The sequence below is a fragment of the Callorhinus ursinus genome, unplaced genomic scaffold (assembly GCF_003265705.2).
Source record: "Callorhinus ursinus isolate GAN/ISIS: 27379988/994484 unplaced genomic scaffold, GSC_fseal_2.0 scaffold2, whole genome shotgun sequence".
NCBI classification, from domain to species: domain Eukaryota; kingdom Metazoa; phylum Chordata; class Mammalia; order Carnivora; family Otariidae; genus Callorhinus; species Callorhinus ursinus.
In genome coordinates, this window is record NW_027397064.1 from 27,803,601 (window position 1) to 27,818,683 (window position 15,083).

The 15,083-nt window shown below is 41.3% G+C and overlaps 1 protein-coding gene across 3 annotated transcripts in view; it reads right to left on the reverse strand.

Moving 5' to 3' along the window:
• Nucleotides 1-15,083, reverse strand: part of ADAM23 (ADAM metallopeptidase domain 23) — a 168,890-nt gene that overhangs the window by 111,321 nt on the left and 42,486 nt on the right. For all 3 annotated transcript variants that reach the window (XM_073879568.1, XM_025887212.2, XM_073879565.1), the window contains exon 3: nt 14,000-14,076. In XM_073879568.1, the coding sequence (XP_073735669.1) occupies nt 14,000-14,076 (77 nt within the window). The remainder of the gene's footprint in view (nt 1-13,999; nt 14,077-15,083) is intronic.

Genomic DNA, 15,083 nt, shown 5'->3' on the forward strand with positions numbered 1-15,083 from the left:
TTGTTTTCGTATAACACCCAGTGCTCCATTCAGTACGTGCCCTCCTTAATACCCATCACCAGGCTAACCCATCCCCCACCCCCTCCCCTCTAGAACCCTCAGTTTGTTTCTCAGAGTCCATAGTCTCTCATGGTTCGTCTCCCCCTCTGATTCCCTCCCTTCATGTTTCCCTTCCTTCTCCTAATGTCCTCCACGCTATTCCTTATGTTCCACAAATAAGTGCAACCATACGATAATTGACTTTCTCTGCTTGACTTATTTCACTTAGCATAATCTCCACCAGTCCCATCCATGTTGATGTAAAAGTTGGGTATTCATCCTTTCTGATGGCTGAGTAGTATTCCATTGTATATATGGACCACATCTTCTTTTTTTTAATAATTTTTTATTGTTATGTTAATCACCATACATTACATCATTAGTTTTTGATGTAGTGATCCATGATTCATTGTTTGTGCATAACACCCAGTGCTCCACGCAGAACGTGCCCTCTTTAATACCCATCACCAGGCTAACCCATCCCCCCACCCCCTCCCCTCTAGAACCCTCAGTTTGTTTTTCAGAGTCCATCGTCTCTAATTGGACCACATCTTCTTTATCCATTCGTCTGTTGAAGGGCATCTTGGCTCTTCCCAGTTTGGCTATTGCAGACATTGCTGCTATGAACATTGGGGTGCATATGGCCCTTCTTTTCACTACATTTGTGTCTTTAGGGTAAATACCCTGTAGTGCAATTGCTGGGTGATAGGGTATTTTTAATTTTTTGAGGAACCACCACACTGTTTTCCAAAGTGGCTGTACCAACCTGCATTCCCACCGACAGTGCAAGAGCGTTCCCCTTTCTCCACAACCTCTCCAACATTTGTTGTTTCTTGCCTTGTCAATTTTTGCCATTCTAACTGGTGTAAGGTGGTATCTCAATGTGGTTTTGATTTGAATTTCCCTGATGGCTAATGATGATGAACATTTTTTCATGTGTCTGTTAGCTATTTGTATATCTCTTTTTGAGAAGTGTCTGTTCATGTCTTCTGCCCATTTTTTGACTTGATTATTTGTTTTTTGGGTGTCAAGTTTGAGAAGTTCTTTATAGATCTTGGATATCAGCCCTTTGTCTGTAGTGTCATTTGCAAATATCTTCTCCCATTCTGTGGGTTGCCTCTTTGTTTTGTTGACTGTTTCCTTTGCTGTGCAGAAGCTTTTTATCTTGATGAAGTCCCAAAAGTTCATTTTTGCTCTTGTGTCACTTGCCTTTGGAGATGTATCTTGAAAGAAGTTGCTGTGGCCGATGTCAAAGAGGTTACGGTCTATGTTCTCCTCTAGGATTTTCATGGATTCCTGTCTCACATTGAGGTCTTTCATCCATTTTGAATTTATCTTTGTGTATGGTGTTAGAGAATGATCAAGTTTCATTCTTCTGTATATAGCTGTCCAATTTTCCCAGCACCATTTATTGAAGAGGATTGTCTTTTTTCCATAGCATATTTTTTCCTGCTTTGTCGAAGATTATTTGACCATAGAGTTGAGGGTCCATATCTGGGCTCTCAATTCTGTTCCATTGGTCTATATGTCTGTTTTTGTGCCAGTACCATGCTGTCTTGGTGATCACTGCTTTGTAATATAGCTTGAAATTGGGCAACATGATGCCCCCAGCTTTGTTTTTCTTTTTCAACATTTCCTTGGTGATTTGGGGTTTTTTCTGATTCCATACAAATTTTAGGATTGTTTGTTCCAGCACTTTGAGAAATGTCATTGGAATTTTGATTGGGATGGCACTGAAGGTATAGGTTGCTCTGGGTAGCATAGACATTTTAACAATGTTTATTCTTCCAATCCATGAGCATGGAATGTTTTTCCATCTTTTTGTGTCTTCTTCAATTTCTTTCATGAGTGTTCTGTAGTTCCTAGAGTACAGATCTTTTACCTCTTTGGTTAGGTTTATTCCGAGATATCTTATGGGTTTTGGTGCTATTGTAAATGGAATAGTTTCTCTAATTTCTCTTTCTACAGTTGCGTTGTTAGTGTATAAGAGAGCAACTGATTTCTGTGCATTGATTTTGTATCCTGCCACATTACTGAATTGCTGTATGAGTTCTAGTATTTTGGGGGTGGAGTCTTTTGGATTTTCCACATAAAGTATCATGTCATCTGCGAAGAGAGAGAGTTTGACTTCTTTGCCAATTTGAATAGTAAATTTGCAAATCTTAGAACCAAGAAGACCATCTTAAGGGCAGTTGGGGGAAGAGATTCCTTAAGTAAAAGGAAATGTTAATAAATTATTGTTTAAGGCTAGATTTATATAAGGTATAACAGTACTGAAAATAAAGCAAGATATAAAAGACAAGTGATACAAAATTTATTTATCTGAGGTTCACTTTTGTAGAGCTTTTCAAACATAACTTCAGTGGGATTCCTTCATCACTGAAAAGTGTCTCAACTCTAAAAGGCTGTGATAGTGGGCACTCCTGTGTTCTGATTCCAACTCTGTCACTCATTAGCTGTGCGATTTTGTTAATTTCTCCAAGCCTGCCTTTTCTCTCACTCCATGCCTCACCTCTCTTGCTTACCTTCAGACTCTCACACTCTAACCCTCAAAACTTTGTCTGGCTCTTAAGTCTTAGAACTGAGCTTAGACATTTAGCTTCCCATCCATTCCCATCCCAACTACACGTGATAAAAGCATCCTTTCTAGCCCCAACCCTGCCGTCCCCCGCCATGGCACAACTCAGACTGTCATTTAAACAGCTATGGACTTCTTTCCCCTCCATTGTTCTGTAAGCTTCCTGAGGAAAGGACTTCTCACTGGTGTCTTCAACAGTGTCTGGCACTTAGCAGGTACTAAATACACCTTTCTGAAATAAGTGCTCAGAATGGTTTATAAAAGGTTTCAATCCATGGAAATCTATTGATCAATCTACTGAGGCTAGAAAGAACTTCACGCACTTGGCTAATACAGAGTGTCACTATGAAATGTCCATTTAAGTGTAACATTTCTGGTCATTCACAAAACCATGGTTGCAGACCCTAACCATTATGCTACCTAACATCCTGGCAACATCAGAACCAAAGGGATGTTCCTCTACGACAGGAAAACGTTTATATCTCCAAACAGACAGATAAACTTCTTCTATCACATAATGGTAATTACACGCCCCAGAATGTGGCTTTTCTCACCTGTCAGAAAAGTAAGATCTAAATTCAGTAACTACCATAATTAACTCATCTCAGATGCCTAGTATCATCTAATCCTCTCTGCCTTCCAATTTTTTGTCAAGATTAACTCCTGCTGCAATTTTTATAAATTTGTCTATCTTCAAAAGACCAAGCAGTGGAGGTGCCTGCCTGGCTCAGGCAGGAGAGCATGCAACGCCCGACCTCAGGGTCGTGAATTCAAGCCCTATGCTGGGTGTAGAGCTTACTTAAAAAAATAAAAAATAAAAAAGACCAAGAAGTAGTCCAAAGAATGAATCAGGTCCAAGTTTTACTTGCCCTCATTGTGCCTTAGGGTGGATACCTGCAAAGGGTCTTTTTTAATCATCAGTGAAGACACAGTCTCTTAATTTGCTAGACATGTCTTCTATTTCCTCGATTAAATAGTGCAATATGATCCCACTGACAATTAGATCCCTTTGATTTTGCTAGAAATTCTTAGATGACTTTTTTCCCTCTGTGGTGTTAGAGGCTATTGCCACAGATAGCTCCTTTCTAGACAATGACAGTCTTATCTCTGGGATCTTAAGAGTCTAAATCTAGCTCCTATGACCCTCCTGATTTTCTCAGCCTGGTGTTTAATTTCCCTGGGTTCCATCACCCATAACAATTATTGTCAACAGGCAAGAGGGTATGGGGTAAGGAAGTCTCATAATTACCACAGGCAGAGGGCAAACATCCACTGTCCTTAACCACCCAGGAGTTATACTAAATCTCATCTACCTGTGGAAATAAAGAATCAGTACATAAATACCAACGGTTTAATTGGGATTTTATTTTTAATGTTTCTGCTATTATTATGTTTAATCGTGAAAGTCATTTCTCAAACTATTTTGAAATTAGGTCGGATACACATCCTAAAAAATGGAACTAGAACCTATTAATATGTGGCAATACTTTATTATATATTTTTCAAGAGTTTCTGGACCTGATCTACCAGCATAAAGATGGATCATCAAAAGCAAATGATAGTGATAACATCCAAAGCATCTAAAGCAATATAGGGTTAACTCTCCAACCCTAATGCCAAGGGAGACCTTATAGGTACTCACCTCATTAGAGAAAATATGGCAAAAAGAAGAGCTACCCAGCACTACAGAATCAAAATGTTTAGACCTAAACAGGAAAAGATGCCTTCGGGAAAGGAAAGCCCACAGCAGCTCATCCCTGACAGCAATGGGAAACTTAGAATACTCTAGGGCCTCTAGGACAAATGAAAATCAATATTCATCCACATCATATTGCACGTGACACAGTGGCAATCAATACTTATGGCAACTTTGGGGACCTCTACATCTTAAGATTCCTTATCATCACAGAAATGTTTTCAAAGCCGCCAAAATAGTTTGGCCTTCCTAAAGCACATAAATGCAAAAGAGACCATAATCTCTCAAAACAGCACTTGGAAATTACAGTAGGAATATTAGCTAGGAAAGATCTACCAATTAACAAGCAACAGCTTACTCCTGAATGTTTCACTGCAATAAGTAAACAATAAATGAATTGGGATGTGTATTCATTTGCTAGAGCCACCATAACAAAGTACCACAGCCTGGTGACTAAAACAACAGAAACTTATTTCCTCCTAGTCCTGGAGGTTGGAAGTCCAAGATCAAGGTGTGCTCAGCGTTGGTTTCCTCTGAGGTCTCTCTCCTTGACTTGCAGATGGCCACCTTCTCACTGTGTCCTCACATGGTCTTTCCTCTGTGTCCAAATTTCTTCTTATAAGAACATTGGTCATATCGGGTTAGGACCCACCCTAAAGACTTCATTTTAACTTAATTACCTCTTTAAAGTCCTTTTCTCCAGGAGCACCTGGGTGGCTCAGTTGATTAAGCATCTGATTTCGGCTCAAGTCATGATCTCAGGGTCCTGGGATCAAGTCCCATGCATCTGGCTCCCCACCCAGCGAGGAGTCTGCTTGTCTCTCTGCCTCTCCACCAGCTCATGCACATGCTCTCTCTCTCTCTCTCTCAAATAAATAAAATCTTAAAAAATAATAATAAAATCCTTTTCTCCAAATATGGTTACATTCTGAGGTACTAAGGGTTAGGACTCCAACATATGAATTTTGGAGGGACACAGTTCAGCCCCACAGCAGATGGTCTGCTCAACAAACAGGATTATTTTAAATCCTATTGGGGACTTCGGGGTTTTCTTTATATTGTTAAAAATTGACTAAAATAGTTCAATTCTTTTTTCCTACTTAATGTGAGCAGATGAGCAATCATTAGCATTATGCCCGGCTCACTTGTAATTTAACAGTCCAGTGCTGTTATCAAAGCAGACACAGAATAAGGCTCCAGACTGACAGCCCACGCTGAATCCCAACACGTGACTAAATCTCCCCAGGCCTCAAGCTGCTCGGCTGTAAAATGGGTATTATTACATCTTCCTCATGGGGTTCTAAAGGTATTTAAGTAGGAGAAAATGGGTAAAGGGCTTAGCAGAGGGTCCATCACCATTATTGCTACTGTAGCAGAAAGCCTTCCTTCTGCAGACCTCAGAAGTCAGGAAATAGAGCATTTAGCCTCTGAGTTAGGACCAATGGGCAGAAAGTAGGGAGGGGTCAGCACTGGCACGCTTGGCCAGCCAATCTTGGTTCAGAAGTCCCACAGATTCACAAGCTGACATGGAAGACAGAACAGCTCAGTGTCAGGCTAGCATATGAGCCATCTGCCTCATATTCTTTTCCAGCCACAGCCCCTAACTCCTGGTCCTGTTCACTCATGAAAGGAAAATGGGGCAGGAGGCCTGTCTCGTCTCTACATGTTCCTTCTTACAAACCAAATTTAAATTCAAATCTCCCAATCTGCAGAGCTGAAAGAGACTAAATTTCCCACTTAGAATCCAATGAATCCAAATAGGCAGTTCTCCTTCCATCTGCTCCTTGATAGTTTCTTCACCAGTCCTCACTCCCAACAGGAATCTGATGCTCTCCTGCTCCCACACCTTTGCTCCTGCACTTCCCTTGTGTGCAACACGCTTTTCCCCCTCCCATGTCTCCCCAAGTGGAAAGCATGTGGACATAGCAGACTCTGCCCTGCCCCACCTCTGGGCCCTCAGCAGCCACCTCAACACACTGCAGGCAGCTGACTGGGAAGACCCAGACTCCTGGTCTCAGGGCATGTTCTCTATCCAAGAGGAGGCACCGGAAGTACTCAAGAATTATTGCCCCCAGAAACAGCCCTCAACCAACAACAGACTGGCAGTTAGTGGACAAAACTCCAGCTTCCTCGCCTCTCAGGCGAGTCAGTCAGTTGGATGACATTCTGGGGAAGAATCCCCCAACTGCCAGGGTGCCCCCAGCAGAAATGAGCCGCAGTGGGAAATCAGGTTTTTTTGGCTCCCTTCTCTTCCACATCTCATATCCCCACTCCCTGAAGGTATTTCCTGGAGTGTTTGCCTCAGGGTCCGCTACCCGGGCACCCAAAGCCAAGACAGCACCCTTTAAGATGAACATCAAATCCCACCTTCCCCAGAAAACCTCCCCTCAGTGCCAAGGCCTCACTTCCTACCATATTTTAATACTATTTGTATATGTTTTCATCTCATTTTTCCTACTGTGGGTTCCCGGAGAGAATTCTTTTACACAGCTCTGAATTCCCTGGGCCGCTCAGCACAGTATCTTATGCAAACAAGATACTCTCAGTAAATGTTGACTGAATAAAGAATAAATTAACCATAATAATCAGCACAAAAGTCAGGTTCTTTATTTAACCTAACCGAAACTATATCAGTGTAGCTGTTTTCTTCTTTCAAAAGCATTGCATGAACTACTTTTAATGAGCAAATTACTATGTGCATATATTTCTTTAAATCGGCATTTTCTAGATATTCATCTCAAATCAAACACCCCTGATGCCCAGAAAAAATCAGAACAGAAACCTTTTCCTAAATCCAGAACTACCTTACTGAATGCATTACTTTGACGTTTACATTGTGCCTTTACACTTACTACTTCTTTAAGTGCATCCCTTTCCATACGGTGACAGTAAAGCCAGTTCAGTCGTCTGCATCCTTGCACCACCCCACCGTTCTGCACACATTCATCAGTACACACCTCAAACCCCATCCCTGGGTGAAGAGAAACTTCACTGTGAGCCAATGCAATGAGCTCCACATAGAAGAGCATTGTAGTTGAGGTCTGTGTACTTCTCTCAGCTGGGCATGCTATACTGATTTTCCTCTTCTGAGATTCCTGGTGGCCCAATGTCAAATATCACCACTACCTATGTATGTATCCCAAGGCCAAATCTCAATATGATCCAGTCTAGCGGTGTCTTCCTGTAGGGTTTGTTGGAGGGTACAGAAAGCTTAACCTTTGTTGGGGGGCCAGTTACCACTCCATGTTCTAGCCAACGGAGTATGTATATGAAAGAATGGGGCCGTATAGGACAAGCTTTGACTCCCAGATACAATTTTCCTAATGAGTGACATTGGAGAAAGTGGCTGGAGCCTTGGACTAAGGGATTTTCCCATGAGCCCACAGAAGTAGACTGACTCAGCCCAGCTACCCAGTTCCAAGCAGAAGAGCTACCATAACAAGTTTCTGAATATTTGTTCTGATTGCTAAGTGGAATCTAGAGGCACCAAGGGATTCCCCACCTTGCCGAGAAACAGACAGGCTAGTGTAAGAAGCTCTCAAAACCTAGTTCCATCATTTTAGATAAAGCAACCCTATCTATTAATACCCCGATTATGGCCCAGTGGATGTCAGGTTCTGCCCAACCGTGCTCATTACCTCAGTGCGTACCAACCACAGGCCCACCTGTTCCTAATTTTTTTCTTCAGTCCCCTTTCAGCAGGGAAAAGATCATACAGTCCACTACCCTCCTCTCATCTACAAAGTCAGAAAAAATACTGACTGAAACAGAAGTGGACTTGTGCCATTCTCATCAGGTCAGAAGCTCAATGAGATCAATGACTCTCTTCTTCAATGCTGAATCCCCCAACACACACAGACAGAAGAGAGGGAGGGCTTTCTGATGACTCTTCTTATAAGAACACTAACCCTATCAGATCAGGGATCCACCCTATAACTTAATTTAACCTAATTACCTCCTTATAGGCTCTATTTCCAAATACAGTCATGTTGGGGGTTAAGACTTCAATATAGGAATTTTAGAGAGACACAATTCAGTCCATAGCATTGAACCCACCCTTTCCAATAAGCAGACATGTATAAGTACCACACACCATCTCATTTAATCCTTACAACAACCTGCAGCTTAAGAAGAAAACTAAAGCTTAAGAAGTTAAGAATATATCCACACAATGGCATATTATTTATTTCTAGGAATTTCCTTCTCCTTTTTAAAATTTATTTATTTATTTATTTATTTATTTATTTATTTATTTGAGAGAGAGAGAGAGAGAGCGTACATGTGCACAAGGGAGGGTGGGGTAGAGGGAGAGAGAGAATCTTAAGCAGGCTCCACACCCAGTGCGGAGCCAATGCTGGTCTCGATCCCATAACTCTGACATCGTGACCCAAGCTAAAATGTAGAGTCTGACACTGAACCGAATGAGCCACCCAGGTGCCCCACAATGGCATATTATTTAATACAACATAGATGAACCTTGAAAACATGCTAAGTAAAAGAGGCCAGTCACAAAAGGCTACAAGTTGTATGAATCCATTTATATGAAATGTCCAGAATAGGCAAATCCACAGAGACAAAAAGTAGATGAATGGTTGCCAAGGGTTTGGGGAAGGGGGGAAAAGGAAATGTACAGGGTTTCTTTGTGGAGCAACAAAAATGTTCTGGAATTAGATAGTGATGTAATTGCACAAGTCTGTGAATATAACAAAAAACACTGAATGGTACACATTAAAGGAGTGAATTTTATGGCATGTGAGTTATTCAAGCTGTTATTAAAAAGAAGAAACTTGCCCAAGGTCACAAGGCTAGTAGTAAATGGCAGCCCCCAGATTCAAACCCAGGTCTGTTTGATTCCAGAACCTGTGCTCTCAACCATTATGTAGCTCTGATTACTGTTACTCCCTAAAACATTTGCTGAGGACACCAGCAAATTTAATGGTAGGTGATATGGGCTTTGGCATAATTCCAATCACAAGTATGAAGGAGACAAACACTGGACTCCCCAGGACTTCCAAGGATCGATACACATTAAGCATTGTTAATCTAGTAAACCTTTTTAAACATTCTGAACTTGGAAAAACAGTTATTCTAGAAGAAAAACAAAAGAAAATTGAAAAGGGGAGTATCCTAAAAGGAAAATGACAAAAGTCCTAGGAGGCCACGGCAAGGATTTTTTGGGCTAAGTAAAATGTAAATCCAATGGTATGACGTCCATGCTTACTGCCCTCCAATGGCTTCCCACCAAACACATCTCCATGGATGATGGCCCTTCATGATCTAGCTACATGGCTTCCTCTCTGACCTCATCTCAGCCTACCTCCACTGCACTTACTGTGCCCACTGTCCTCAGCTTTCCAGCTTTGGTGGTGGTTCATCTTTGACAATCAGTTTCAGCTCAATGTCCCTCCTCTGACAGACCTTCTGGCTTCTGTGACATCCAAATCATGTTAGCCACCCCCACGTGCTGTCCCTGTGATCACATATGATCTGTCTTTATTTAGTGAACAAAGCTCCATGGTGGGAGGTGGGGACCCCACTGCAGTCCCAGGCATACAACAGATGCTTGCTCAACATTTGGTGAACAAACCAATAAAACACACATCTCTGCCATGAGATGCCTCAGCAAGCCAGGGCCTCACTTTTCCAAACTATAAAAGCACAGAATCAAAAAGACTCCCCTCTCAGGAACCCACCTCAGGGTAGTCTTCACAAGCTGGTAGTCCAGGCCTGGTGAGCTCATTAACCATTTAGATTCTATGGCCACTGCTTCGATTAGTTTATGTTGATAACCGTATGCTTTCCTTCCTTCACCCAGATTATATACTTACCATATACTTTTTTCCTTTTCCATTCTCCAACAATTTTAAATTGTTTAAGTAGTGTGGCCACTCCATGATGGATATGAGATCCCTCTTTCCTCAAAAGCTCTTTCAGTTCCTCTGTGACTGATTTAAAAATTCTCCTTATTCTAACCCCAGCCATTGAAAGTCATTTAAACTAGAGATGTACCCTGGTCCACACACATCATACTCATACAATTCCCCCATCTCTAGGGCATAACAGAATCGCACACTCATGCTGAGCTCAGAAGGTGCGAGACTCTGCACAAGGAGACACCACAGGAGTACAGACAGCTCTCATGCCTCCCTCCCACTGCATTTACTTTTCCCTACAGAGACCTCCATTTTCTCCCAGTTCAGTCCCTAAGCCTCCACCTGATCTCGTCTACCTTCTTGCCCAACCCAGATCTTGATACCTAACTACCCAAGTTATTCACCAGTATTCAAAGAGCTGTGTCTCCACTCTTCTTCCCCTGTGCTACCAGCAGAAAATCTGAGCCTTGATCCACAGTCTGCCTCCTTTCCTTCCCTCACATGCTGCAGTGATGGAGTGACCCAGGTTAAGGAAAAAAAGGAAAAAAAAAAAACACCATCAGGAAGAATGACTCAAAGACCGACACATAACATTTCTGACAACGGTTGCTCATACATTCTTCAACATGACCTTGGTAAGCTTCTTCACACATCCCTCCCAGCAATTAGCCTAAATTTTCATCATTTTCCTCAAGCCTCAACCCACCCTCCCTGTCCATCACAACCCCTATGGCAAATAATGCTGTCCTCAAGAAGGAAATCTCAAGAAGCATTTCCTGAATGCCATCCCTTCACCTGCAAACCGATCTCTACCTGCACACACCCCCAGTCTGGGAATGAACTGTCCCTCCTGGTTCAAAACTCCATTCTGCCCTTGTGCTGTTGATCTCACCTCAGTCTCTGTCGCTTCATGGGCTCCTCTTCCTCTCCTCAACTCTTAACTATCCTCCCAGTTATGTTCTTGTTCTACCTACCCTCCCTGGGAAATCTCAGTCACAACCATGCTGGTCATTAACATTATATGGAAATAACTCTCTACAATCCCCAGCCCCCATCTCTTCCCTGAGCTTCAGATTGTTACATCCACCTACCTCTTAGACAGGGCCTCATGTATGTCCCAAACCCCTCAGTCAATTCCGATTTCACCTCCTTTTCTCTTCACCATTTAGCCAGTTGTTCCTTGTGCTGCCCATCTCAGCTGGATACAACATTCTACCTAGCTATCCGATCAAGCCTCCTGTCAACTTTAACTCTTCTTTCTGCCTTGTCATCCACATCAAAGCAATCCTGTTGATTTTTATCAACTGAAGATTTCTTTTTATTTTATTTTATTATGTTAATCACCATACATTACACCATTAGTTTTTGATGTAGTGTTCCATGATTCATTGTTTGCGTATAACACCCAGTGCTCCACGCAGTATGTGCCCTCTTTAATACCCATCACCAGGCTAACCCATCCCCCCACCCCTCTCCCCTCTAGAACCCTCAGTTTGTTTCTCAGAGTCCATAGTCTCTCATGGCTTGTCTCTCCCTCCGATTTCCCCCTTCATTTTTCCCTTCCTATCTTTTTTTTTAACATATAATGTATTATTTGTTTCAGAGGTACAGGTCTGTGATTCAGCAGTCTCACACAATTCACAGCGCTCACCATAGCACATACCCTCCCTAATGTCCATCACCCAGCCACCCCATCCCTCCCACCCCCCACCACTCCAGCAACCCTCAGTTTGTTTCCTGAGATTAAGAATTCCTCTTATCAGTGAGATCATATGATATGTCTTTCTCTGACTGACTTATTTCGCTTAGCATAATACCCTCTAGTTCCATCCATGTCGTGAGGTACCACATCAACTGAAGATTTCTTGAGCGCATTCCCTCTCCATGCCTCTTAGCACTTTCTGAGAACAGAACTTCTGTTTATTACCCTTACTTCATTTTTCAGACTCCAGGAGATAATGGTGAAGCTCTTAAGCATGACATACAAGATCTTCCATGACTTGAGCTGTCCCTGGGCCTACCTATCCTGACTACGTCCCTCTGCCTCAACCTTGTAGTTTACCATGAAGGTCAATGAAAATCTCATGTTTCCTTAACATGTCACACAGCAACCTGTGCCTGCCTCCTTAGTATACACTCTTTCCTCTATCTAGACACAACTCTCCATTTCCTCCCCCTTTCCACCCATCCCCAACAATTCTCCTCCTCATGAACTCCTGCCCTCCAAGATTTAGCTCAACCATCACCATTTCCAGGATGACTTTTCACACTACTCCTGCCTGCAGAGCTGCCTCTTTAGTGCTCCCATAGCATCCCATGTTTATCTCTAGCACAACAAATCTCACACAAATCTCTTCTAAAATTCTATATTTATCTATCAATGTTTCCCGACTAGACTATAAGCTCCTCAGGGCAAGGGCCACTCAGAGTAGGTGCTCAACTTGATTCCTCTGCATGTTAAATACTAGTGGTAAATAATGTTCTGAGGTGTCTTCAGACCTCTACGTCCAATGGACATCCCATGTAAGCCTTCCTCAGTTATGTGACTGGGGAGCTCTGTTGTGGCCGTGTTGTCTTCATGTTCAAAACACATGGCGATGTTGGTTGCTATCACCACCCTTTAGTCTGGAATGAGTCTCCATTGCAGTAAGAGTTAAAGGAATAGAGGGCCTTAAACAAACTAAAATTAGCCATTCCTTGCTACTCAACACTGTCTAAGGTTTGGCAAGACAAATCTCTTGGGCAGGTACAGTGCTGACACAGCAGAGTGAAAAGACATTCAACCAATGCTCAGCAGACTCAAAGAGGAAAACCTGCAACACCTTTACCACAGGAAACTCTGAGTTCTGCTGACTCATTCTGACTTAAAGCGCAATAACACTTGAGTAAGGAGCACCCAGGCTGACTCTGCATTTTTTTTCTGCAGAGCTCACAGAATTTGGCATACAAGAAATTTAATAGTTGTTCTTTATATTCCTTTGTAATTTCTCAGATATTGACTGTGGTCATCTACATTATAGTGTCTGATAGTACTACATGGTATTTTTCTGGCAAAGATGCAGTCCTAGTCAAAATACTGCTAAGAATTTAAAATACTAACTGGAGCTCCCTCAGCTACAGAAAACCATACAGGAAATCTCTTTCACCAAAGAAAGGCTCATTTAGAGGCTAAAAAGTCCTGCTTAAGTAAATAGCTCTCGTCCGTGCTTTGTACAAAGATATCTGTACAACTGGTTCCAACTTAGGAAACAGCATTTAAATATCAACATGAACACATGCTCGGAGAAAAACTGGGTAAATTTTTATCAGGACCAAATCTCTAAGAAACTGTATTAAAGAAAATTATGAAGCAAAGAACCTTCTCAACATCAGGTATTGCAAGTTATCCTTTTCTTTGTTCTTTGTACGGAAGCTATGTGAATTGCATAATGAAAAGTAAAATGGAAGAAATTTCTAGACTGAAGTCTAATTATACTTGAGTCAGTAATTTGTCATGCTTCCTATATATAGTAATGATTATAGTTAACATTTAATTAACTAGCATTACTTCAAATATTTATTCCATTTAAAATCATAATATCTAAGTACTATATTTGAGATATTTAAACAAGTTAAATGTTAAATGCCTTTTCTTTCAGGAAAAGAAAAAAAAGACAGAATTAACTTCAGACTTTTATATTTTTCTTTAAGTGCATATGACATAATCTGCTAGGAAATATCAATTGCTTCAACAAAGACACTATTTTGACTAATCATCATGAAGTAAAGTTTCATTGCACTTGCTTCTTAGCAGCATTATAACTAAATACTTACTTGTTCAGTGTGAGGTCAAGAATGAATTTGGAGCCAAAGGCTTCAATCTGGAAGCTTGCCTGGGCCAGATGGACAGCCTATGGATTCAAAGAGACAGAAAGAACCTTAGCTTACTTTCCTGTCTTTAAAGCTGATTATATTGATATCAATGATATTAAATAAGAAAAACATTTTTATGGATTGACGCACTTCTTTTGGGATTCTTATGTAACAATCCATTTCTTTAAAAGGCTACTTGGTGCATTGTCGTGGCTTCACTTGGAAGACGTAAATATCTGTGTAGCAAGGAACTAATAAAAGACAATAAATGAACACATTGTGATAAAAATCAAGAGCATATTCAGCTGGACTTTCAAAGTGACTATGATGAATTATGCAAAAGTCTGACTAATTAAGGCTTGATTTCAGCCTATTTTGTGCACAAAGCTAACCAATTCTTTCTGCACACCTAAGTGAAAAATCACGTCAGCACTCTGCTCTTCATCAGAAATTGGAACTTTCTCTAAATGGTGTATCAGCAGAATGTGGCAGTAAAATGCAAAAGCACAACCTTTTACCTTCGGAAAGCACTTAGAACCTTGCCCTTTGTGAATACTCAGAGTTTCTGTCCCCCTTTAAAAGTCACACATTTACAAATACTGTCGTTATTGTGCCTTAACTCAAAATACAAAGATAATCTCATCCAAACATGAGTCATATGTACTAGGTGTGAAAGATTCGTTTAGTTCACGGAAGTATCTCGAAAAATGTAAATTAACAAATCAATGTAGTTTTGTTAAAGTACCATCAAAGATAAAATTCTCCTTTATCCCCCATCAGAAAAAAACAAACAAACAAACAAAGAAGGATAAACGCAACACCTACACTTCCTCCCTCTCCCTGCTCACAAATATCCTTCCTGCAGACTTCATTCCTAAGGTACGGTGATGTCACAAATCATCTAAGAAGTGGTCCCCAGTCAAGCACAACTACTGATGGGATAATCACTATCATAACCAAGACACAAAATAAAAAGGAAATTTACAAGTATTAAATTTTAAATACAAAGCAGTGAGAAAGAAGGAGCCCAAATCCCTGACACCTC